A 26703-nucleotide genomic window follows, 5' to 3' on the forward strand; every position below is an offset into this window, starting at 1 on the left:
AAAGACTTATGGTAAATCACAGCAGCATGTCTTTAATTTTTAAAGCAATACCGGTTTGACTGCGCGCTGGCAGTGTACTGAGAGACGGAGTGAGAGAAATGGGATTGGGGTTCTGCGCGTGTAAATGGTCTTTGATTATGGTGACGTGATTTGGTTTTTTTGAGCATGACAGCTCGGGTTCCATGAACACACTGCAGCATAGACGCTCTGGATTTCAGCAGGCTTTTATCATGTTGTCTGAGAGAGAGGGAACATTTATGCACCCATACTCATTTCCTGCCACTTCCTGCTTTTCAACACAGATGGCTTCAAATGTCATGCTGTTATCTTCACTTGCTCTTCATTCCTGATGTGTGTGCACCTTGTTCTTTTTTTATGTAGCACATGTCTGTTCTTGTGCCTTTTATAAAGCCATTTGTAATTTATAAAACTGCATTTGCTGTGCATTTATAGATATTATTATAGGGATAGTTCACGCAAAAAAATTAAAGTTCTGTTATCCTTTCCTCTCTTTGATATTGTTCTAAAACTGACTTTCATTCTGACTTTCATTCTTTCACACAGAAGAATAGATATTTTGATAATTAAGATGTTTTGAGATGTTTTATTTATTTGTTTTTACCAAAACTTGTTTGGGTACCAACTTTCTTGAAAGTATATTTTATGTTTCACAGCTTTGGAGCAACATGAGAGTATTTAAAAAAGAGAATTTTAACATCTCTAATTAATCTACTGGTGAAAATTGTGTCTCATATTGTTGGTGTTGATTTATTTATATTTAGGTATTTAAGCATTCAAATTGTGTGGCTTATGGAGGATCCTGCTATTACTTTTCCAAACAATTGGACTTAAGATTGTTGCCTGGCAGAAAATAAAAGGGGCAAAATTTTCCCACAGACTTTGTTAATATCATTTTACACAGTTCTGGTTGCATAAACATAAAAGTTGTTTAAGTGGCGGATAAAATTATTGACTTTTTTATGGTTTAGAATAATGTACACTTATTAATTTGCGCAAAATAAGACCTAATACATTTATTAAGGACCAAATCTGGTCATTTTTGTCTCCAGAAATGGACATTCTTGTCTTCAAAAGCTGAAGTATTGATTATTTGGGACTTAATCATTGTACTGTATCTGTAGGGCAAACAGATCTGTCTTATTTTCTCACAGTTTCTGTCTTCGCTTCAGAAGACTGAACATGGTGTCCTGCCCTTGAGGTGGGCACAGTCACTGGAGTGTAAGGAAGCCCACCCCACCTCCTGCCTCTCTGTCTGTGTCCTGATCGCTCCAGTGGGCGCACACACTTCCCTTTAATCCTCTACTGTATTACACACAACGTCTGAGCCAAGGACATCCTACCTGCGAGCCAAACGCCTGTCCCTTCATTTTAATTTATGTGGATTATTGTGTCCTCTCTTCAAGTGGGTCCGGTGACTAATGGGTTTCAGCAGGCTTGTATTTCAGCACAGCATGGCCGTTTGAATACAGAGCTGCTGAGAAAGTCGCCTGGACCTGCAAGGAGGAAACGTGTCCATGGTCTCGCTTGTGTGCTCTTTAAAGAAACAGTTCACCTAGAAATTAAAACTGACATTTACTAAGTCTCATGTTTTTCCAAACCGGTATTTGACTTTCTGTGGAGCACAAAATAAGAAACGTTGCTGAATTTCCTGGCTAAACGGGGATAGATGCTAAATAAACAGCACCACATAAGCAGTAGTCCATGTGAGTTGTGCGCTCTATTTCAAGTCTTTTGTCATACTGTGTTTTTGTGTAAGGAACAGGCTGTAACTTACCGAATCTCATTTATATTCATGTGGATTCTAAAATAGTGTGCCGAGATGGATTGTGCAAGATTTTATGATTGATATTAAACTTCATTGGTTGTTGCATATTTTGTTTAAATATGCTCTTAAAAGGATAACACTTCCAGAAAATAATGATACAATCTTTTAAGGTCCAAGTATAATACATTTTCTGCAGTTCACTCTGTCTTGTGTACAGTTGAATGTGCAAGCTTTTCAAAGTATGCTCCATTGACAGTGAAGTGGATTTAAATATGGCATGACAAGATGTCTTATGCGAGATTTGATGTCAGTGATACGAAATTCCATTGGTTGTCGCATGAAGTGTAAATTACACTTGAGGGCAGGAATTTCAGTGAATACCGACTTAAATTTCAGTGTTTTCTTCTTATGAAACAATCGGATGACTTCAGAAGATGTTTACTTCCGCTTATGGGTAATATGAACTATTTTTTTTTTTCTCATTTTGGCATCTGATCCAATTCACTTCTATTGTATGGCAAGAGAAACAGCCAGGACTTTTAACAAAATGTCTACTTTTAAAATTTGTATGGTTTGAAAAGTTATGAAGGTGAATACATACAAGCAAATAGTGCATCACATATGGTAAACATGGAAGCTCGTGTACGCATCACACAGGCACGTTTGAGCTTCTTTGTATATTCTATTCCGTATGTGTGATAGAAACCTCTAGATTCTTATTTGTGTTTCAAAGATTCAAACTAAATTCTTATGCGTTTGGAACGACTTGAATACGAGTAAAGATAACATTTAAAATTTTTGGGTGGACTATCCCTTTAATTATTTGTGTGTGTGTGCACCAGCAGTCTGCTCATCAGGGTGAGTCATACTGTGGGTGGCTCTGTGGCTCTGCCACCTGTGATGGTGGGAGATTAGTTACACTGTACATAGCAACGCCCTTTTCATGGTTTACACTCGCCTCCATGGCACCCCCCTTCTGTTCTTTTTCCTGTCTCTCTCTCTCTCTCTCTCTCTCAGATCCTTTCATTTCACTCTACCATGCCACACTGATTTGCTCACCACACAAACAGCCACTGAAAAACTGCAACAGCAAACCAAAAAAACCATGACGAGGAGGAGAATACAATAGCAGCCTGTGCGAGCTTGTTCTTTCAGTAAGTGGCTCACAGAAGCTTCCTGATCACTGCAGTTGCGGAGTGTGTGTGTAACCGCTTGTGTAACCGTGCTCTGGAGGAAGCGGCAGCCTGACCCAGTTCCAGACTCAGGCAGGCCGAGAAACATTGCTCATCGGACGGATCAGACTTGTTCTCTGGCACCGCTGATGACACACTCGATAACAGTCTGACGCTCCGATACAGAGAGACAAGTAGAAGAGAGAGCGAGCGACGAAACAAACGGTCTGCCTTACTTTTTTTGTCCTCCTCGCTCTGTTTCTTTGAGCTCTGCGGCAACGGGGGCTTTTCTCTCATTCTGTGTTTCCTGTCAGCCACATAAAATGTCTGACATGTGGCCAGCGTCTAAAAAGCGAAGGTCTCTTTTCAAAGTATGCCTTTTCTTTTAAAGACCACGAGGCACCTTTGAAAGAAACTTGTGCTTGTTTGTTTTGCTTTTCTTCGTTTTTTTCTCTCACTCATCTGCATCCCACTCGAGTTTTTTTTACTTGAGTGGCACGTGTCCACAGACTGGACTCCACCTTTGGCTCGGGCTCATTCTCAAGACCAGCAAAGAGGTAAACACGATCTTGTTTTCCTTAAATATGCTATGCTTTGAGACCATACATCCTAGAGACGTAGAGGTAGATGTGTCTCATGTTGAGCCAGTTACATGAGGGCGGGTTGGACTGTTCATGTCTTCGTCTAACAGGATGTTTATCAGCCATCTGCTTGCGTGGTGCAGTCAATCGTGTTATTGTGTCGACAGCTACAGGGCGCTAACATGACTGGTGGAAGGCACAAGTGCATTTTGGAGCCCTGCAAAAGCACAAGCGTTCTCTCTTACTTATAAAGAAATATCAAGTTCAGATCTGAGCATATTGTTGGCTGGAAGAACTGAGATTTAAAGTTGCAGGGGATTTTTCCTGGTTGTACGTTTATTAAATCAGTGGCGCAAATGACATGTGAGCAACCCAGACAGATGGTGGTGTCGAACAGAACTCTAGCTGTGTGGAAAGCCCCCGCTTATTTGAGACAGGGATAGATGTTGTGCCTGTTTTTGGGTGGGTGTTGGAACATGGGTCGTCTAGTGTCGGTTAGGGTGATAGCAGGCAGAGGTGTCTTGTGTTTTGATAGGCCTTGTTTATTTCAGCATAGTAAGCTGATTATATCGTCCCGTGCTGTGTCTCTGGAGTAAAGTCTGGAGGGGCATTTCATCTGCTTGATCCAATGAGAAGTGTATTGCTTGAAACAGTGTATGCATGTGTGTGTTTGATGGAGTAAGGGCAGGGTTGCACTATGACCCATTTAGCAAACAGCTCCTTCAATGCAGCACTGTGCATAGTGCGGCTGTTTCTAATTATGCCTCTCGTTTCCAACAGAAAGAGAGAGGACGAGAGACAGTCTTGTTGCAGTACAGTCATTTTAAAGGTATAGTTCACCCAAGAATGAAAATGGTGATAGTTTACTTAACATTATTTTGAGCCAGACTTGTATGACTTTATGTCTTCTGTGGAACACAAAAGGCAGTGTTTTAAGGAACATGTTGTGTGCCCTTTTCCATACAAGGAATATTTGAGGGAGGCTGTCAAGCCACAAGTAAGATAAAATGCACCATAAATGTGTCCCACACTAATTTCAGGATGTTCCTATATAAAGGTAACAGAAGAGTTGGAAAACAGTGACAATACAGTCCTTGTAGAGGGAAAGTTCACCCAAAAATAAAATTGGACTTAATTTATCTAGACAGCATTTTGTTCCAAACCTGTATGAATCTGTATAACACAAAAGGCAATGTTTTGAGTAATATCCTGAGTGCTCTATTTCCATACAAGGATAGTGGAGAGGGAATGCCAAGCCACAATTGAAAAACTGAAAAATCATCTGTTCCTACATAAAGATAACATATGCATTCAGAAGACTCGCATAACAATAAGCATGAACTGCTCTCATGATGATTTTACAATAAGGTCCCATTAGTTCATGCATTATGCAAGTTAATGCACGAATTAACATTAAGCAGTTTGTTCCACTATTTATTCATCTTTAATGTTAGTTAATAAAAATGCAGTTTCATTGTTAGTTCATGTTAGCTCATGTCCATTAAAACATATTAACAGATACAATATTTGAATTTAAGAATGTATTATTAAATGTTAAAATTAACATTAACTAAGACTTAAAAATGTTTTAGAAGCATTATTGTTAGTTCATGTTAACCATTGTTGTTAACCAATGTTAACAAATGGAACCTTATTGTAAAGTGTTACCGGTTTCTTTTTCTTTTTCTTATTTTCTTTTTTATTACTATAATTTTTATATATTTTTTATTGCATATCAGTTCATATTACTAGCACATTGGCTTTTTATTAGTACTTATAAAGCAACATTAATTCCTTATTCTGCATGCATGTTTCAGATCCCTGAATCCTACTCCATACCTAAACTTAACAACTACCTTATTAACTATTAGTAAGCAGAAAATTATGAGTTTGTTCAGGGAAAACTCTTAGTTAAAAGTGAAAATGTGTTCCCTATTCTGAAGTGTTGAAGGAATGAACAGCTTGAGCAATGTTCAAACACTTCCTTTCTTCAAATTGTCTTTTCAGACATCTTTTCAAACCAAACCAAAAGTCATATCGGTTTGGAACAATGTGAGTGTGAGTAAATGATGACATGGTTTTCATTTTTCAAAGAATTATTCCTGTCTTATCTTTGTTTTGATCAGGTTACTGTTGTTCAGATTGGTTGAAATGATTAAATGGTGTTTGCGCTGTTATTGGATGATACAAAAGAATGTTTGTTGGGTTTCAGTTATTGTGTGTGTGAAGTGGGATGTGTCAGGGGAAAATGGGAAAGTACCGTTCCTGCTGTCGGGATGTGTTTTCCTCTGCAGTGTGTGGTGGTTTCTCATGAGTCTGGCTTTTCTCAGGACTGCAGAGGGAATTTGCCGCTTTCTTTGGTCAGGACACACACATACTGCCAGCTTTTTTGCCTCCATTTAGGAACACAGTGGACAGGAAGTCGCCAGGGCCATCGAACTAAAGTTGCTTGTTAGAGCCGGCTTGGCCGGGTGTCCCAACCTTCTGCTTTATTTTACAGTTTTATGAGGATGAAGCTCTGCGGTGAGGTTATAAATCTTCTGTACTGCAAAATGACTTGGCATACGGCTCACTTACTGTCTCTGGGTATGTTCGCAATGTCATACTGCAGTAGTACTCATAACACCAGTTATTCTTAAAGTTTACATATCACAGTGTCAAATATGTATACATGGAATACCAAAATGTGCAGTTAAAATGGACCTTCCCTTTCCAGTCTGACAAATAAAGCAGAGGGGATATCAACCACAATTTTAAGTATTTTATTTTGAAGTATTGTTCAGACAATCACGCTGAACCATGTTAATGTTTAAAACACAACTTTGGATGCCACACAGTAAAATAAACTTGCTGCATAGTGAGGTCATTTTACAATTTTAGTAGGCAGAGAAGCAGCACGCTTGCAGTGCATTTTGAACATAGTTGATCTGAGACACGATAACTGAATTAGTAACAGTTGTGATTGAGACATCCTAGGGGGAAACTAGCCCCATACAAACACACCAGGCGTTTATGGAACATTGGATATGGCGTCTTCCTCCACAGCAGAAATCTGCTAGAGAAACACAACACTGTCTGCGAGCTATATGATGCAAGACTAGATCATTGTCAGTGTGTTCATCTCACACTTGCAGTGTAGGCAGTTAATGGCAGCAGTCTACTGCTCTGTGAGAAAATGAGGGGTTACTAACTCCTCAGAACATGACTGACAGCTAACTTCACTAAAGGTCTCAGTTCTCAGTGTGATGTCATCGCGCTGAGTTGCCCAAATGTTACCAACAAACCACAATGGGTGTTCCATGCAAGCTCATGCCTGCTTATATGCAAATTGGCAATGTGATGCTATTTGCGGTCGTAACGTTATCGTTAAGAGTCCATATGTTGATTTAAGTAGCCTACCAAATAACTGCTGTCTGCTGTGATCGTTTTTTCATTCGAAAATTGTACAGTTACAATTGACAGCGCATTTGCTTACATTTTATTTTAAGGTGATGTTGTTACAGTGTAATTGCACAAGTAAGTACTGACCAAAGTTAATTAACTACATGTACTTACTATATGGATTTGGTTTGGGGGTAGTTGTTTTATTATGCATAATTTGTTGTTACTATAGTACACGTAAAGTGTAACTATATCAACTTAAAGTATTACTGTGTCTTTTTATGCACGTTGTTTAAAAAAAAAAGACAAACAGAATAGCAATGGATGCCACATAAGCAAACATGAAACATAAAGAGGTCCTCTGACACTTTTTGTTGTGAAAAGTACTCCAAAAATCTTTATTTACAACTTTCGATTTTAATTTAATTTATTTATTTTTATAGAGTGTATCGAAACTGTATCGACTGTTTTTATAGATAGTGAGAAATTTGCAGCCCATCGATTCTGTTGGTTGCTCATGACTTGAGTGCATGTGCACAAGAGACATCACTGTTAACACCAGCACATGTATGTGTAAGTGCAGTCGGCGTTTCTCTGTGACCTTTATCAGATAGTGTTGTCCTGGAGCGTCACTTGGCTATGCATGAACCCCCCTCGCGGCTCCACTGCACATTCCCGTGCGCTCAGCCTTATCAAATATTTATAGCTGAATTACGGCCCGCTGCACAGCGCCCAGCCAAGGACTGTATTTTGCAGATGCTTTGTCTGCACACAGCCGGTCTGTGCTTTCTCTGAAAGAGTTCCTCCTTTCCTTGGCCTCTTTTTGTTCTTGCAGAGGGAATGAGATACATGTGTTTGTGTCTCCGTGTGTGGGGCCGCAGTCGTGTGCGTGTATCATGGATTCACTCAGGTGTATTCTGTATTCTGGAGACGCTCAGCAATTATTGTGCTGTGTGTTTGACAGCGTGATTGTGATGAGAGGTATCTCCCTAATGACAAGTGGCAGATGTGACCCAGTTGCAGTCGCTCAAGGAAGTGCTTATGCGTCTCTCCGTTCATCTGTGTTTGTGTGCGAAGGTGTCACAGGGGTAATGTCTAGTTTCTGATAAAATTCTCTGGCCATTAACTGCAAAACGCTGCAGTTTTGGTAGTGTTGAATGCTTAATTTTGCTGTCTGCAGTAGACCGATTGCTACCAAAGGTCGCAAAGATTTTAAATTGAAAAATCATGGAGTAGAACATCATTAGCTGCACCTGCAGACCTGCTCAGAGGACTCTGAATTTTCCTCTATTTTATCTGTTTTCATGTTTCTCCACACAGAAACATGCATTTCCCTGAGCTCTGTGTTGTGTGAATGTTTTTATTAGAACAACAAAGCCTGGTTTTCCTTTAAGAGACGTGGATTCAGTGTTGCTATATTTATCTGTCCTAGAAACGGCTCATGTGACTGTAGCCTTGATTCAACTCCCCATACACCAAAGAGGAACTACACGACAGCAATGAAGCTCTGCTACAATTCTGATAAAGTCATGCTGCTTCTAGTAAATAACACAGATTCATAGAATTAGATTGATACTCTTGGTTAGAAGTGTCTGCATTGTTCATTTTAATGCTGAATGTCACCTTTGTCATTCATATCAACCACATTATTTCTGTTGATGTTAAAACAAGAAAGCTTTATTAGCATGTGAAAGTCATGTATATACAGTAGCATGTTAATGTCACTCTAGGACGTGCTGTATTATGAATGACACAGTGGTGGGACTGCAACCCATGTTTGCATACACTGTTTTTTGTCAGTCCCAAAGTTTTGTTTACGTACACTAAACTTTGCAGTCTGATTCACAAATGATTTTACTGTACATGTGCATTACATATTCTGGACAAACTTTCGGCACATTTGCAGGAGAAACAGAGAAACCCACAGAGAGAATTGCATAACTGCTGTTTTTCTTTTAACAAAAAAATATCAGAAAAGGTTCAGTGTGATGTAAATTTCATTTGAATCTTTTTCTTTCGGATTGATTGAGGTGTTCACATGAAGACGTTCAGTCTGATTACAGGCAGTTTACGGAGTTGCATGCAAATCTTTGATCTGGAGTCTCATAGAAATGTAGGTTTGAATTAAACTATAGGAAATTAAATGATTCTGCACACAGATAGATTAAATATTAATCCAAAGTTCTAAATTATTGATGCAACATCATAAGGAAAAAGAATGACAATTATTTAAGTGTTTGGTGGTTTTAACACAGCCGTAGCATTGAGCGTCTTATTGCTAAAATGGCCAAATTGCATTGTTAAAATATTTTAGGAATACAATCATGCATAGAAATATTTTATATTATGTTTTACATAATATTTTATATAGCAAATGTATTACATGCCATCATTCAGCTAAAAGATATTGTCCCTTGACACTGTGCAGTTGCATAAATTCACTTTGTAGTTGTAAAGCATATATTTTAGCATCCCTTGAATGCTGAACCAATCAGCATCTAGAATTGGAACTATGTGTAGCAAATTGTTCAGTAGACAATATTTTAATAACTAAATTAAAACTACTGTTTTAATAGTATGTCGGTACTCCATATAGAAGTCAAATTGAATAGCAGCTCACTTGACTGCTCCTGAGGCTGATGATAGGTTTATTTTAGAAGTGTAAATCCACAGCTAGTCTTTCCCCTGCTGCTGCAGGATCAGGTTCACAGAGACATGCAGGCAGAAAGATCATCAGAGCTAACATCTCAGCAATCAGAAATATTCATTTAGACTGTGCTATCACAGAGATCTGTGGTTAGACACTTACACCGTTCACTGGTCTAAAATTCCTCCTGTTGGGCAGTGTGGTTATGTTTCACTTTCAAGGGCTGTTTTAGAGGTATCCAGACATGGGCATGTCTATCTGACCTCTATTGATAGAAATAGAAATGTTAGGTTGTGCAGCCAAAGGTCCAGCACGGATTAAGATCACATGCACATGCATGCTTGTATAAAATGCAATGACATTTTTTATTGTATCTTTCTCTTTTTTATTAGATTTTTTAGAATACTCTTCAGTTATTTATGGTTTTTAGTTTCATAATGAGGAAATAGTACAGATTTCTCCCTAACCTTTCTTTCTTTTTATTTTTGTTTTACTACAGCACTGAAAATATGGTGTAGGATTTAGATTAACACTGTTTTCACTGTTTTCAGAAGTTAGTAAAGAGTAAATGTCACAAATCAAATAAAACATTAAAAAAACATTTTTTTGAAAAAAAAAAAATATATAGTATTTCCTTTTCAAAACATACTCCAACAGTGCTTTATTTACAGCTTAACAATATATATATATATATATATATATATATATATATATAATTTTTTTTATTTATTTTTTTACAGTGTACAATGATTACAACTGCAACAAAAAGTTTGAAAACACTCACTTTGAGAATGTAGTTTAAAATGTTTTTTTTTTTTTAAACATAAATACAGTTTTAACTTCTTAATGACCTCCAGTCCTGCTTGTAGGAATTATGAGAATGTCGTAATTGAGAAACTAAAATGATATCTAAATCCATAAGCCCCCTGGTACATAGCATTTGAGACTAGCACAGTTGTGGATGTGTTCCCTTCTAGCAGACATGAAGAAAATATTGTGGTGGTGATCATGTGCAGCTAGTCCCATGACTGCTGTGTCTGCATGAAGGATAAAGCCTGCTTTCCTCCCAGTGACCAGATGGCATGCCATTTTCACTCACGCACACACATACTAAGTTCAGCTGCAGTTTTGCACTCTACTGTGAGGCTGAGCTTGTAATGAATCCAATTACTGTCCACTCAGTCCCACTCTTGTCTAGTCACACTTAGTGCCAATTTAAGCTTCTGCTTCAATTGGAGTCTCAGGAAAGTCCTCCAAACTAAGGTGAAGCTGCAGATGTTTACTGTACAGTTCACACAGGCGCATGATCATTAATGCATCTAGCTCTTGAGTAGCATTGCGTCCTTTTATTCAGGGTGCCTACAGGTTCCTAAAGTCTTAAATTCAGTTTGATCAAATTTAAGGTCAGAAAAAGTCTCAAATATTTTAGATGGTATTAAAAAAAAGTTTTAATTAGAATTTTAAAAGGTCTGAAATTTGGGACCAGAAATATATTAGTTGTAGTTTGACCTAATGTGATTAATGTGTTAGACTTCAAAACACATTGATTTAATTTAATGAATGTGAGTGCTGCATATTCCATATGTTCATGGTTTCATTTGCATTCCTAATCAGTGAATATAGTACATTTATGGCAAGAAGTTGCTTATGGTCTGCTGTTGATGAATTTGGACATTTAAATCAACTTCAACTCTTGTAGCTTGTCTCTGGGGCTTCCCTGTCACACTAAGAACTTCATTAAACACATTCACTGGGTTAATTTTACTAGTATCGGCTGTTTACTTTTAACAAATTATTATTATACTGTATCAGCAAATTTCCAAAATCATTCAACCTCTTTGTATATATCAGTATATTAGTACATAACTCAAATACAGTACATATGTAACTCTCTAATAATAAATGTAATTTAAACTTGAATTTACCCAGTTTTGCAAGTGAATGTGAGCCCCACTCTTAAGAAAAAGAATATCTGAATATACATAAATCCTGAGATAAAGAATTTATTTTGAGATTGAATGAGTTTTATGGGTATGGACAGTATTCGTTTTTAACATTACTTTTTTTATTTTATTCTGCAGGTACCCTGTTTATTGTTTCACTGGCAAGAGGAACAGCTGTCAGGGAAACAAATTGGTTTTATTTGTTTGAAATTGTTTGTTTAACCTTGGGTTTTCAATCCGTTTTCTTGGTTCACCCTGTTCATACTTTACCTGGGTTAGCAATACATTTTTGCTACTCAGGTTTCAAGACCTCACAGTGAACCTTTTTTCTTCTTCATATGTACAAAGTTCCTGTAATAACAATGTTTGAATCACACACACACGCGCGCGCACACACACACACACACAAAAAGACAAAAATTCTAAACCTGTAGGTGTTTTCTCTGTCACGGTTCTTCATTTTCATCTGTTCCCTTGGATGCTGAAACTAAACACAGGACCTGAAAGTTTATGTGACTGTGTAAATCATGTGAATACTCAATGACGTTTGCACTGATGTAGTGTATGATTGGTGGCATGTTTGTAAACAGTTCTCTGTTATATTCTAGCAAATGAACAGTAACCCCTATGTAAATATGGTGCTGACCCATCATAAAACTCAGTGAGAAGGCCTTTAATATTCAGTCACATGGAGCATGTTTGCATATGTGTATGTACTGTTTAGGTAGGATGGATGTGAAACGTTATGCACCAAACTTTAGGGATGCACGATAATATCGGCACAATATCGGTATCGGCCGATAAAAGCTTAAAATGACCATTATCGGTATCGGCCGATATGAATATTTCTGCCGATGAGCCAAACCGATATTCTCCAAGTGAAATAATTGACCTGTTTTTCAGATGTGAATGTCTGTCTACATTTGTAAAATAATAAATTTATGGTAGAATCAGTACAGAAGAGATACATGGATTTCTCTTCAGTAAAATTAAAGTTTAAATATATCAGTATATATTTGTATATATATCGATATCGGTATCGGCATCGGCCAAAATTATTTTGAAAATATCGGCATATCGAATATCGGCCAAAATCCAATATCGTGCATCCCTACCAAACTTATTTGTGTTCCATTTGAGCTGTCATCAACTTGTTTGTTTTAGCTTCTGACACCCAGATCATTGACTAACCAGTGTTTTCTGTCCTTACAGACGTTCAAGCCTCTGGTAGGGAAGACAGTGTTAGGGTCCACCACAGCCATCGAGTTCTTCTCTGACAAACACCTGGACTTCCTGACGGATGAAGGAGCCTGTCAGCCCTATCAGGTGAGAGTCTCTCCGTCTCATTTGCTTTGCATTCTCTCTCACGTATCTCTGCAGTATTTTGAAGTTACATTAAGCTGTATACACTAATCTAAAAGGTAACTCGCATTTCTGCCCGGGTGACCTTGTCCATTTACGAATTTTGGCTTCCAAGATGAATCTTCTGGTTAAAGCCCCTCAGGTTGTGCATCCTTTCCATGCGTTCCTCCAGATCTGTTGTTAGCATTCCCCTGCCATCTGAATATGTTCCCTCCAGATTCAACTGTTGGGCCCTTCTGGGTGGATCTGGTCAGCTATATTAGTTTGCCTCCATGGGTGCTTTATGCTCAGAGCGCTAATAAGGACAACAAACAGCCTTTTTCATAAACAGCTTAATTAATCTACCTTAATTAACACACAGTTGCAGAGAGAGATGCTCTGAAAACAAACACACATGACAGATGGGAGGAGATGATCTCCACTGCTGGATTCATATCCACAACGTTTCATTCCCAGTGTTGCAGACTCACCTCCATCCCGCACGACAAATAATGAAAAGCCAACTGTCAGAAAATTATCGACCACTCTCTCCCCTAAACCTAAACCTGAGCATAGCATGTTTGGGGAAATTGTGATTAATTTTGATGTGGGTCTTTGTATTTGTGGTTTACTGTGGACATTCTTTCATTCATTCTTTTTGAACAGTAGCTGAAAGATCTAGTTTAGATCTATGGGGATGCTTGTGGTTAATCTCTACAGGAAGTAGAAAAGAAGAAATACATGCTGATGGGTTTTTGGTTTGCAGTAGCAAGTTTATCAATAATATGACTGAATCAGAAGCTCTGTTCCAGAATGTTTGTAGGGACATGGTGCTGAGCTTATAATGCAAAGGTTGTTCTTGTAGGCACTTGTGCAGGAAAAACTGCTACCTTTTAAGAAAACGTAACGCATACCTAGATATATCTACTAAAATCTCAGTGCTGTGTGCACTTCTGGTATAGTATTTTTTTCATGGCAAACTGTGGTGGCCAACTCCTTCTGTCATATTACTAATTACTATCGGTCACAACAAGTTATATTATTTTATACAGTTTTGTGTTTCTATATATTAAGAACTATAGGGGTGCTATAACATGCATTCATATAAACTGTCAGATTCTCCAGTTAGTTTTTCTATCAGGTTGATGTTTGTAATCGTGGTGCAAAAATATAAAGAGAATCTCTGACAGCTGTTGTTTGACAGCTATTTTCTAATGTCAAAAGCTATTTGTATGGCACTTGTTCATGTTGCCATCCATGCAGAGTATTTCATATCAGTCGCTTATGAGATTCCTTTGTAATTAGGTTGCTACTTCAGTGCTTATGTAGACATTGCATGAGTGTGTTTCAGTCCCAGGTGAAACTGAGGTTATGTTGCTACAGTCACAGACAGGACACACTTCCACTCCGTTTGTACTCCAAAACATGTCGAGAGGAAGCAAGCAGGTATTCAGTCATCTCTACAGCGGCACTCACATCCAAGAAATGTCCTCAAAAGGAATATTCCTCAATCCCTGTGTCTGTGACTCTCACGGGACCCTGTCACATTCCAACACTCATCTCGTTGTGGAAACAAAAATCCCGCCCCCTTTCAAAAATCCAAAGTCTGACCTCAGAAGTGCTTGGGAACTTGTTTGCTTGCTGGAGTGTGATGAGCTGGCTTGCTCACATCCTGTCTTGGCCTCTTTTCTCCTTCACGGATTTTTTCCACCGAGCAGCCCGATCCAGGGATGGAGGGAGGAGGGGCTGGAGCCCAGGAATCTGTTTGGCATAATCGCAACAATTGAGGCTCTGTGTGCGAGGCCAGCCGGCGAGAGTGAGAGAGAAACAGAAAAAAGGAGTGCTGTTATGGTGTGCATTACTGGAAGAGACTTCTACATGCTTGTGACTTACATTCATTATTCTCCGTGGGCTACATTACTGAGCGGGGATTGGGTCTGGGCATGCATTTGCATTTGTTTATCCTTGAGTGGGATAGAAAAGGAGGAATTCGACCTCTGGCCTCAATGTGGCCACGTAGAGGACTTGAGAACTCTGTGTAACAGTGAAACATGTTCTTGTTTACTGTCATGGCAGATAAGGTAACATTCACACTGACAGCCATTTAATCGCTGGAGGTCACCCAGTCACTGTGCTGTTAGTCTCTTAATAGCTTTATCCAAGTTTATCAGTACTAGATGGATTCTCTGGACATTTATCCACATTTTCTAAGCTGATTTTGACGGAAATTCTGCAGAAATTGACATAACATCATAATATTATAGTATTAAAACACTACTGTTCAAATATTTAGTGTTTTTTTTTATGCAGATATCTAAGACCGATAATTACTAAAGACTGAGAGAACTGGTAGCACCTGTGAGTCTTTAATGAATAAACAGCTGGAAGTATGTTCTATGCTTGATGGCCTGTTCCTTATTTCACCTCAGATCACCAACTTTAAATGAAAAACAAATGTCTTCTTGCTTTTTGGCTGCAAATCGCTGACGGTGTCAACAGCCCTTTAGTGTTACGCCCTCTGTGTTGAGTGCTGGGATTGATTTTACAGCTTGCATATGTAGCATGCAGAGATGTCTGTGATTTCTCTTCTCTGCTGCACATACTATAACAATATCCCTACCCGCTCTAACATTTGTGCGAAATTACATTCACGGATACTATAAAAAAAAAAAAAAAACAGAGCATACATCACACTTGTATACTCTCTTCTTAATGCAGAACCATATATCACACTCATACACATGGCTCAGCCAGCCTCCCCCATACGCTCACACACATTCACACACAGACAGCTACCGTTTTAGCATGTGTATTTATACACAGGAATGCAGCACTCGCTGAATGATTTAATCCACAACGTAAAGAATTAACTCACTGTAGCTGCGCTCAACAACATCCTGCTTGACATGACACAAACCCATATGAAAGACACGATCAGCGCACACACACTTGTATTACCCCAGCAACAAGCTTTTTTCACACACATCACGTATGTAGTATTGCCATAGCAACAGGAGTGCACACGTCGTCTGCTCCTCAACAAAAGCTTTTCTACACCCATTCTTGGTTTTCCCACTGCCGCAGTGGTTAATTGCACTGATATTTATGCCGCTGTTAGAAGACATCCCCATTAATGCTATAATAATGTTATTATGGTATCTTTTTTCATGTCATTCCAGCTTTTTGCTAAATAAATCTTCCTCTGAATGCGTCATCTCTGTGAAAAGCATTAGTAGTGCCCTGGAAGGAACATCCTGTCTCTGTGCTCTGAGCGCCCATTTGTTGTTTACACCTCTGACTGATGCAAGTATTGTGTCAGCTCCCCATGCTGCCCACTGCCATGGCAACACTCCGCCTGCCTGTTCCCTTTCCCATCTCCCATCCGAACCAGCATCTGTCCATCCTCATATCATTATCTCTATAAAAACCTGTTTGTGATTTGAAGCAGCGTCCTTTGTGCTAGTCAGGATAGATGAGGTGTATTTGTGGTTGCCCATGCGTGTCTTGACCATTTCAAACATTGAACATTCAAACAGTGTTTAAACATTACATTTACATTTATTCATTTGGCAGACACTTTTATCCAAAGCGACACACAGTTGAGGAATGCAACAAGCAATGCATCATTAGATGGCAAGATACGTTCAAATACACATTCATATAAAAACACCCATGCAAGTCAAAATCTGTTTGTGGTGGTCAGTTTTGATTATGTGGCGGGCCACAATTAAATGTTTTATAGACTATATGTGTGGCCAGAGCTTTTTTTTATACATGGTTCTGTAAATTTGGCCTGTCTCACCTTGACACGTGCTCCAGGCTCAGGTCGGGAATCTTCAGAGGACAGGACGACATTAACGCAGGAGCTGTGCTTTTCAGAGAGGGACAGATCAGGAACACGTCTGCCCTTTGTGTGCACAAAGACAGAGAAATAGAGCGAAGGAGAGAGACAAGTGAAGGAAGCAGAGGAATGCTAATAGGAGTTCTCAGTCATGTGGAGCGGGACGGTAATGGGACTTCATTCATTCTTAATGAACACATTGTTAATTTCACTGACGTACAGTAACGGCCTGAGCTGCACTCTCTATGATGACTAGACTAGATATTGATTTGAATTCGGCACATTAGAGATTGTTTTTTTTTTTTTTTTACATCACATACGTCTTCATTTTAAACCTGCTTTTTTGACTGCGTTGGAGTTTTACATGTGGTTTTATTGAGTACTTGTGGTTATTTGTGATTAACTTGCATCTAAACACATTTCCAGCTGCTTTTGTTTCACTCAATGAGTGAACTATATTTGATGTTTATTACACAGTAATGTGATCCACAATTTTGGACCACTAGAATTTTACTTTGGGTGGAGCTATTTAGCATGCAGCTACAGAAAGGAACAAAAAAATATTCTATCATGGTTGTTGTGGACAAAAACTCATTTACATGGAAAAGATAGCTTGCTGTGCCTGGTTTAGGACTAAACATATGCATGTTCACTCCTTTTCTGTTTAATCTACACTGGTTGCCTGTATCTTTCCGTGTGAAATACAAAATTCTTCTGCCCACTTTTAAGGCATTCTAATGTCTTCATCCTATCTTTTTGACTACTCTCTCTTTATATTCCTTCTCGCTCAGAGTGTTCTCAGCTTGTTTATTTTCATATAAAAATACAGCATCAAACAATAGTATAAACATTCAATGTAAATTGTGATAATCGTAAATAATATTCGCAATTACAATTTCAAGGGAATGTATAATGTTTTTGTCATAATTGTGCAGCCCAAATGTATACTGCAAACAATTTACACATTGTAAATTTTAAAATGGGTGTGTTCTAGTGTTGTTTATTAATGTTATGTAAGTCATTGCACATGATCACAGGCTTGATTGTTATCATTCATGCAGAATGGTTTTTAGGCTTTATATAAAACACTAACCAGCAGCTGACATGGGTTATCCATCTATAGCTGTCAGAAGTAATTGAACAGAGGAAGGAAACGTTTTATAGTTGTATTTATACCACCTCTGTCTCTAGTCCATGTGAAATCCCAGTCTCATCCAATCAGCATCAGTTTGTCAACAAACGCAGATGGTGCACAGACATGTTTTCTGGATCTAATTAGGAACCACGGTGTCATTTTACGGATAGCACCCTATAGCATGTTCTTACGGATCTGCACGACACTGAACCGTGGTGAAGAGTGCTATTTATTCAGTGGCAGACACACTTCTGCAGCTTATGCCTGTCTAGGACAGCATATGAATGAAGCATGTCACATGGACAATCTGAATAAGATGTCCCTGAAACGTGATTCCTTTGGAGAGCCAGGGAACAGTATGGAACACTTCTGAGCAGCTGTTGGATGGTGAGAGGCTGTTTTTTGGGAACATGGAGATAGAGATGGCTAGAGAAAGAGTGCGAGCACCACACCCAGCCTTGTTTCCAGGCTCCAGGCCACTGGACAGTGAGCAAGAAGGGGGAAGGAAGCTGTTTTTATCTGGGTCAGAGTTTGGATCTGGAAGCACTCTCCTATTCCCCCAGTGCTGAGCACCACCCTGCTTTCACAGTGTCTTCCACTGCAGCACCATGTGGAAAATCCTGGAACATATTGCTGTTAAAGTGATGGATGGCAGCCCGGTGCGGAATGAGGTGGGGGATGGAAAGAAAAAGTGCATCTGCTCCGTCCTTCACAAGGGTGTGTGTGCATAGGAGGAGAACACGAGATTACAGCTGAAGTCCTGTTGAAGGTGTTCGACCAGACTGTAGGAATGAGATCATGTCTCACTCGTCGATTTAAATTTCATTGTCCTTATTCACAGCATTTGTCATTTGTTTGATGGTGAGCAACTTTGCATTCCTGGAAGCGTGCGTTGCTCTGATAGGAAACATTTGGACATGGAATATTACTTGTTTTATTCGGATGTTCCTCTTACTCTCATTGAGTAGAAGAGCTTATAACCTGCATGCCAGTTAATCGTGTGTCCTGCAGTGCTCTCGTTTTAAAATAGAAACTGGAATAAAGGCATGGGTATGTGTGTCTGAGTAATGCAATGGTTGTCACCAGGGAAAGAAAGAACGATATGTCCATTTATATTCGCCAAGGATTAGACACAGCGGCCATTCAACACTGTTTTTTTTAGACAAATCACAGCATCTCTCGGTTCCTAAACTCCATGTAATTTTAATCAGATGCAAAGATGTTTCTTCATTAGCTCATTTTTACTACTTCTGCTTTTAAATTTCAGATCTAATCAGACATTTTTTATGAGCAACAGTGCAAGACATCATGAATGGCTTATTTGATGGCAAAAAACAACAACAGGGATATGCATTGCAACCTTGAGCCCCTTAACATTTGACCACAAATATCTACATATCTCAACTACCAGTAGTGACATGCCCTGAGTAATTTAAGTGTGAACCTCATACTGGTACACAGAAATTACCCAATCAAAACAGAGTTAATTTACATATAGAACTCTTAAAGGAACATTACTATCAGAAGCTACTGGATTAATTCTTAAGGTGCAGTCAATTTACCATTGTTTAGTGAAGTTTGATTTCTTCTCACAGATTTCAGTCAAGTTCAAGTTTAAAAGTAAAGAAGTAAAATTCTACTCATTGATTTAATATGGCTTCATGGAAGTACCTGAGTTTCTGGTTTGAGATGTGTTGCCATTCACTCTTGTGCGAGCTTGTTTACACTATTTGTGTGTGTGTGTGTCAGCAGCGTGGTATTTCCAGGGCTCAATTCATGTGTTCATCAGGTCTGCTGTGGGATTGTGTAAATAACATGAGCACCCCCCATACCCCCCCCCCCCCCCCCCACGGCCTCTCTCCACTCCGCATCACCATCAACAATTAATGGAAGTGCAGGGCGGATATCCCTCTCACCCTGCCAGACCCTGACACACACACACACACACACACACACATCTGTTTGACTGCTGGGCTCCCGCAAAGCGGAAATGTAGGGTTGCCGTGCATTAGAAGGTGTGAGAGCTTTCCTGTGCTTGTTTCAATTTCTGTGGGTCACTGGCCTTCATCAGATTGTTCAAATATCTCTGTGACTGGAAACGTTTTAGTGGTGATTGCAAAATCTATTGCTGTTGCTCATCCTAAAGCTTAGGGGATCACTAACCTTATGGATAACGCTTTGTGGCATATCTTGTCCTGCACCGTTTGGGCCACAAACCTCAACACCTCAAACCAGGAAGTTAGCAGAGGAGTGGCTGTCATTGTAAGCAGTTAGACTTGAGATTAATCTTAGACTTTTGGTGAAATTTTGCAGGTAAAATAGGTCCAGTGTTAGTAGCATCACTCACAGAGACCAAGCAACTTTATGCTGGAAAATGGCGAATTTGTGTGACCAACTATGTGGAGAGATGAGGTTGATTGAGTGACCTTCAACACTGATGTGACTTTGCATTGCATCCTTATGGTTTTGGACGTTTTATGCTGACGTTTTGTGTTTGTTTGTTTTCTGCAGGATGAGTTTGACAGTTTAAGTCCTGTTTTCAGGGACTATCCACATCTCCATGAAGAAGTGAAAGCGTGGGTGAAAGACCAAAAAGTTCAGGAAATTTTTATGCAAGGTAAGGTGGTCCCATTTCATCAGTTCTAAAAGAGCAGTTGCAACTAAAGGAAAACTTTTTTCTAAATCTTGTGCTATTTAGATGACACAGCATCATTAATTTGTGTTGAAAAGTCAACATTAACTCAAGTACCCATTTGACTTGCTTTATGGGGTTATGTCATGTGAGTTTAAATGATGATTCACATACAAAAATATTAAACAATGAGGAGAGTAGTTTTTCCCAAACAGCTGCCAACTCACATTCAGTTCTAGCTCCTCTCTGGTGCAGAATGCCCAATTTCTAGGATCCAAAACAAGGCCCTTCCTTTTCATTTGGAAATGTGTGACATTACAGAAGTAAAACGAGTTTTAAAAAAACAAAACAAAAAAACAACTACAACAAAACTTGATGTGGTTTTTAAAAACGACAGACTGCTCACTGTATCTGGCTGGTTCAGGCAGAGGGTGTAGTTTTAGTCTTGGCAGAAAGTCTTGTTTACAAAGTCTATAAAAAAATTCCAGGCCCACAATTAGTGATAATTGTTGAACTTGGCAGTTGACAAGGGCAGAATGGAAAGTATCTCAAAGCCAAAGGATTTGGTGGGGAAACAGAGAACAAAACACCATCACCGTCACCGTCACCCCATGGTTTATGTGCATGTGCAAATGTGTTAGAGGGAGATGCATTTTGGGTGTTTGTAGGCACAAGGACAGTGAAGGGTTAGCTGATGTAGCAGGGCATATGAGCGGTGTGTTCAGGAGTAAGTAATGGGAATGACCTGCCCTGCACTAATGAGCTCCAGTCAATTTGGACACCTGCCAGCATTCATTGCAGCTAACAGCATATCACAGATACAAGGATTGATGTGTCATTCCCTGAGGTAAAGTTCACCCAGAATGAACAAAAGCAGAGCTTTGCAGAATGCTCACATGGAGACAGTGACCAAGTGCTATAGAGCTGTAAAAAAAAAAAAAAAAATAATAATAATAATAATAACAAATAAAAGTAGTCCATATTACTTCTGCTCTATTTTTTTAATAAATTGAAAATTAATAAAAAGCATTATGCTATGTTTGATATGCCAAACTAAAATCAAGGCACATTGTGTCTTAGCCTGTTATTTAAGCTGTGTATAGTTTTATTGGATGTGAGTTTTTGTTTCCGGTTCTTGATATTTTCAGGTCCCTATTCATTGAATGGCTACCGTGTACGAGTTTACAGACAAGACTCAGCCACCCAGTGGTTCACGGGCATCATCACCCACCACGATCTCTTTAGCCGCACTATGGTTGTGATGAACGACCAGGTATTATTTAATGCCTGATTCAATGTTTTAGTTCTGAGAAATGTTATGCTTTTTAATTGTCCACTTTGTAAAATGTTAACTAAATAATAATCAAATACACAATCAATATTGTTATTGTTTAAAGCAAACAAAAGCAAGCAAAAAAAAAAAAAAAAAGCTGTTTCTTCTGTCTCTGTGTACAGGTACTAGAGCCTCAGAACGTTGACCCTTCCATGATACAGATGACCTTTCTGGATGATGTGGTCCATTCTTTACTAAAAGGAGAGAACATCGGTATCACATCACGACGCAGGTCTCGATCTAGCCAGAATAGCAACACTGCCCATGTGAGTGTAACCTGCAAGAACACACACATATCTCACATGCCTATATGTGCTTTTGTTGCTAGATGATCAGCCCACCTGCCTTCCTGGATCAACGTTGTTTTCACTCTTATATGCCAACTTGTATTTCTGTTTGTGCTGGATGTGGTGTCTGTAGCTAGCTTTGAAGTAAAGTTCCTATGTGCTTTTTTACAGTCTTTTTTTTAAGAAACCTAGAGCACACATCATTGCACCCTTCATCATTAACAAGTCTTCTCTGTTCCACCTTGTTTTTGTTTGTTTTTCTTCTCTGTTTCCCTGTTTTAAACATTAATTGGGGATATGCAAGCAGACCACAGGAGGGAGACCAAGCGGCTCTACAGGAATCTCTCAGGTACCGGGCCGCACCTCCCTCTCTCCATAGATTTAGAGCTGCTTTTATACAACCTGCATATCCCTGTCTATTTTCTAATTATTTTGCATTAATTTATTACTAAGTGCTAATTTATTACTAGTGTTTTATTACTAGTTTCCAATAAATGCTGACCCCCAATTACCATTTCACACACTGTGCTTGCATGAATTAAATGGACTTGGGGCGTAAAATTTTATTTTGAGGTACGGGGTTGGAAAGCTTTGTTAAGAGCCATAGGAACTCTTCTTTAAGCCTAGCTCTGTGACCTTTTTTTTTTTTTTTTTTTTTTTTTACAGACGTGTGTAGTACAGTTGTTGCTGGAAAGGAAGTGTCTTTTTTGTATATATATATATATATATATATATATATATTGGTGGATTTTAACATAAACATCTCTCTCACTCTCTGTAACCTAAATCCATTACAAGCCATCTTATGCTTGTGTTTGCTGTTTGTGCACCCTTTTGTGTTTTTTCAGGGTCATTACACACGTGCCCAGGCCAACAGCCCTAGACCCATGATGAATTCCTCTTGCTCCACCCCCAAACAGGCCTCTCAGGGCCAGCAGCAGCAACAGTCCCAGCATGCTCAGCAGCAGGTATCCCAGCAACACCAGCAGCAGCAGTCCTCACCAGGTCAACAGCGCAGCTCACGATCTTCACGTCGGAAAGGCTCTGACAGCAGTGTTCCCGATGATGAGAAGATCAAAGATGATAAATCAGAAAGTGGAGGAAGAGGTAAAATGCTGATCGGTTATAGCAATCATACTACTACAGTGTTATGTAAATATGATTATGGTGCTTTTATTTAAAGTATGCAGGTCGGTCTGTCAGTTATTATGAAGATTTTTTTTTATAAATGTTAGTAATGAGCTGTCTTCCACAACCTGTCTTTTTCTAAACATGATGAATATAGCGGATATTTGTGTTACCTGTATTCTTGATAAAGGATTAAAGGTCAGTGACTGAATTGCTTTGATTCAGTCATGTTTGGAATGTGATGAGAAATGAAACATTAATAGCAGCACCCCAATCTTGAGAAATTAAAACATAATGAATCTCTTCTAGATTGATAGGATTTTCCCTGTTATGGTTTATGTTATACAGAGGCTTTTATGTTTGGCATTGTCTAATGCTATACAGTATATTTAAGTTGACAAAACATTCTACTGGATAGTTTCAGTGCTAGCTTTTGGGTTGGATGGTTGCCTAGTAAAAGATCATTTAGATCCTTCCATCATAATTCCTGCAGTACAGTGTTTGGCAGGGTGTTGGGTCTTTGAGAGATGAGGTGTGTGCAGCCACTGCAGTGAAATGGACGTTTTAAGTGTGCATAAATTCTACCAGAGTCCCATCCATCACACTTCTAATGCAGCACTTAAGATTCAATCAACCTTTGACCTAAATGTACAAAATTACATCATCCTGATCCATGCTTGAATAATCAATTGCACTCAACTTGCATGGAATTGTTTGCTGGTGGCATGACTTGTGTCTGGTGTTCAAAGTTCTACCTAACAGAGTTGGTCTCTGTTTCTTTCTAGATTTGTCTAAAAATAAAAGCAAGCAGACAAACAAGAGGAGGAAAGCAGATGAAGAGGACAAGAAAAGCGGTCTCAAGAGACTCAAAACAGAGACATCTGACCTCTCTGAGAGCAGTGACTCTGAGAACTCTAATAAGCGGAGCGTAGACTCTTCATCGGAGCACAGTTCAGAGAATGAACTCAAATGCAAGAGCACTTCAAAAGTTTCAGAGGAGGAGGAGAAGTCCCAAGGATCCAAGCCTGTGGACGAGTTGAGTGTAATCAACAGGCTGTCTCCCTGGGATGAGATGCAGGATAAAAGCGCCAAGCCAATGGCAATGGAGGTGGCTCAGCTGGCAGAGAGTTCGGGAGAAAGGAGATCTCCACTGCCTCCTCCGGCCTCCTGTACACAAAACCAAGCCTCTGGACAGATAGAGGTCCAAAGCTGCATTGTCGAGATGAAAAGCACTGTGAAAACCCTCTCCAAGGACCATTATGGCACAGGAATGCCTCGGACGCACACGCCCAAGTGCGTGATTGATATCACAGAGGATGCCAACACGCAGCCTAGTTCCAAAGAGAACTCTGAGGCCGTGTCAGCACTGCTGGCATCGCAGAAGTGTGATGCCTACATCTCTGATTCAAGACATTTGGTGCTAAACGCCTCCCACTCAGAGTGCAGGAGGCCGGATGGCGAGCAGCAGCAGAATGCTCACAGCATAGGCGAAATTTCCCACTCTGAGGTCATAAGGCCGGTGACATCAGTGAGTGAGTCAGCAGCCCTGGGCGAGAGAGGGAAGCTTCAGCAGCAGTACACATCTATGGTTATTAAAATTCCTTCACTAACCGAGGACACCAGAAAGACCCATAAACTTAGTCCTTCCCCTGACTTGCCCAAACCTAAGTCCAACTCATCCCCCGACATTCTCAAGCCCAAGTGCAATCCTTCACCTGACATCATCAAGTCAAAAACCCACAGCATACATGAATCCTCCAAGCCCAAACCAAATACATCTCCTGAGGTGTCCAAACATAAACCACGCCACCCTGAAAATCCACCCACAACAGGCCGCTTGGCACTTAAACCCGAGCCAGACATAACCCGCTCCAGTTTTAAACCTGTGCCAGCCCGTGGGACACCATCTGAGTCAACGAAAAGCCTGCTTGTTGTCGACAAAAATGAGCATTTTACGGTGTACCGGGACCCTGCATTGGTGCGTCCTGAATCAGATAACAACCACGTGGCTTACCTGCACCCACACCTGCATCCACTACATGGTTCTTCTCACGCCACATGTCTCACGCCCAGCTCACACCACCCGTCCCACCTCCTCCCTTCTTCTTCCATGAGCCACTCTGTGCACCACCCACACCTGCTGCCCACCGTACTGCCCACAATTTCACAAGCCTCTCTTCTGAGCAGCCATCCCCGGCTGGACTCCCCTGGACTCGGGCACTTGACTTTGGCCCACCACCATTCCCACCAGCAGCAGCAGTTCCTCCAGCAGCATCCACCCCCACAACTGCTGGCCCAGACGCATGGCGGTGCCTCGTATAACCAGCTTGGCCTCTACCCCATCCTCTGGCAATACCCAAATGGTACCCACTCCTACCCACCTGGGTACAAATGGGGTCATCCAGAAAACGCTGTAAATTCAGACTCCAGCCTTCGGAGGGTATGTGTGTGCATGCCTGTCTGTTTACTAGCCATTATTGTTATAATTTATATGGACTATAATTTGCAGCAGTGTTAGCTGTTAAAGAGCCAGTAAGATGAAGATCCTAAGCTTCCTATCACTGTTTATAAGTCCTGTAAAATAGGTTTAAATCCATCCAAGGTTAAAAAACATTGTCATTTTGTCAAAATATCATTTTAAAATTACCTCAATTCTCAGAGATCCCCAAACGGTTGGCGCGAAGCTGTTCAAAAGATTCAGTTTCCTTAAACCCCACCTTTCGGTAGCATACTGTGTTCTGATAGGTCAACTGACATAGTCAGTTTTGATTGGTTGTTCCGCACACAACTTCACGGTAAACAATGCGTTAGCATCTTTTTGGGGTGAATTATGTCTTATTCCTCTCATCGCGAAGCAAACAGTAAAATAAAAAACTTGAACAGTCTCGCTGCTTTTTCTTCTGTGTGGGTATATTCAAGCCGCGCGCTTCAGTTTGAATCTGAATAGCGCGTTCAGCGCGGGGGCGTGGTCACATTAGATATAATGACTTCTTGTTACACTTCATTTTAATGACGTGTTTGTAAATGAAGATCAGCGCAGACAAAGGCTGCAGACAGCACACATACTGATAAGAGGCTCGAGAGAAAACAAACACATAACTTCATAATCATACTTCGCGTTGTGATTCGGAGATGCTTGTTGGTCTAAATAAAGTTGGTAATGAACCCTCTTTTATGGCCAAACACTTTGAAAATCCCGCTGTACTCACCGAGATTAGAAAAGCAGTCATCAGTGAATGTTGTGAACAGAACAAAATGGATTTTTGTACTGCTCTGGTATTGTGGTAAAAATGAATTTTAGCCATTGGTTCTTCTGATCTTCATTCTTTGGCAGTGAAAATAAAACAAACTTGCTTTTACAATTAAAAACACACTGTCTCCTCGACATGATGCTGTCACACCAACCAGAGCGTCTGTGTGGGGGGGTGGGGCAGGTCAGACTTCCGTTTCTCCCAAGATGGTAGGCGGAGATTATTATGCAAAGTGTTCCTAGTGA

The 26703-nt window shown here is 39.9% G+C and overlaps 1 protein-coding gene across 5 annotated transcripts in view; it reads left to right on the top strand.

Annotated features, from left to right (window-relative positions):
* The window catches only part of jmjd1cb (jumonji domain containing 1Cb), a 130856-nt gene that overhangs the window by 81301 nt on the left and 22852 nt on the right, over positions 1 to 26703 (top strand). Inside the window, exons 1-8 of one of the 5 annotated variants that reach the window (XM_026223006.1) lie at positions 2725 to 3515; positions 12723 to 12836; positions 20339 to 20444; positions 21608 to 21732; positions 21915 to 22058; positions 22384 to 22428; positions 22928 to 23186; positions 23993 to 25647. In XM_026223006.1, coding sequence (XP_026078791.1) covers positions 20438 to 20444; positions 21608 to 21732; positions 21915 to 22058; positions 22384 to 22428; positions 22928 to 23186; positions 23993 to 25647 — 2235 coding nt within the window. In that variant the 5' untranslated portion in view covers positions 2725 to 3515; positions 12723 to 12836; positions 20339 to 20437. Of the gene's footprint in view, positions 1 to 2724; positions 3516 to 6105; positions 6126 to 12722; positions 12837 to 20338; positions 20445 to 21607; positions 21733 to 21914; positions 22059 to 22383; positions 22429 to 22927; positions 23187 to 23992; positions 25648 to 26703 lie in introns of those variants that run through there. The other 4 variants (XM_026223007.1, XM_026223003.1, XM_026223004.1 and 1 more) reach the window with 4 other exon arrangements.

The sequence above is a fragment of the Carassius auratus genome, chromosome 37, assembly GCF_003368295.1.
Source record: "Carassius auratus strain Wakin chromosome 37, ASM336829v1, whole genome shotgun sequence".
NCBI lineage: Eukaryota > Metazoa > Chordata > Actinopteri > Cypriniformes > Cyprinidae > Carassius > Carassius auratus.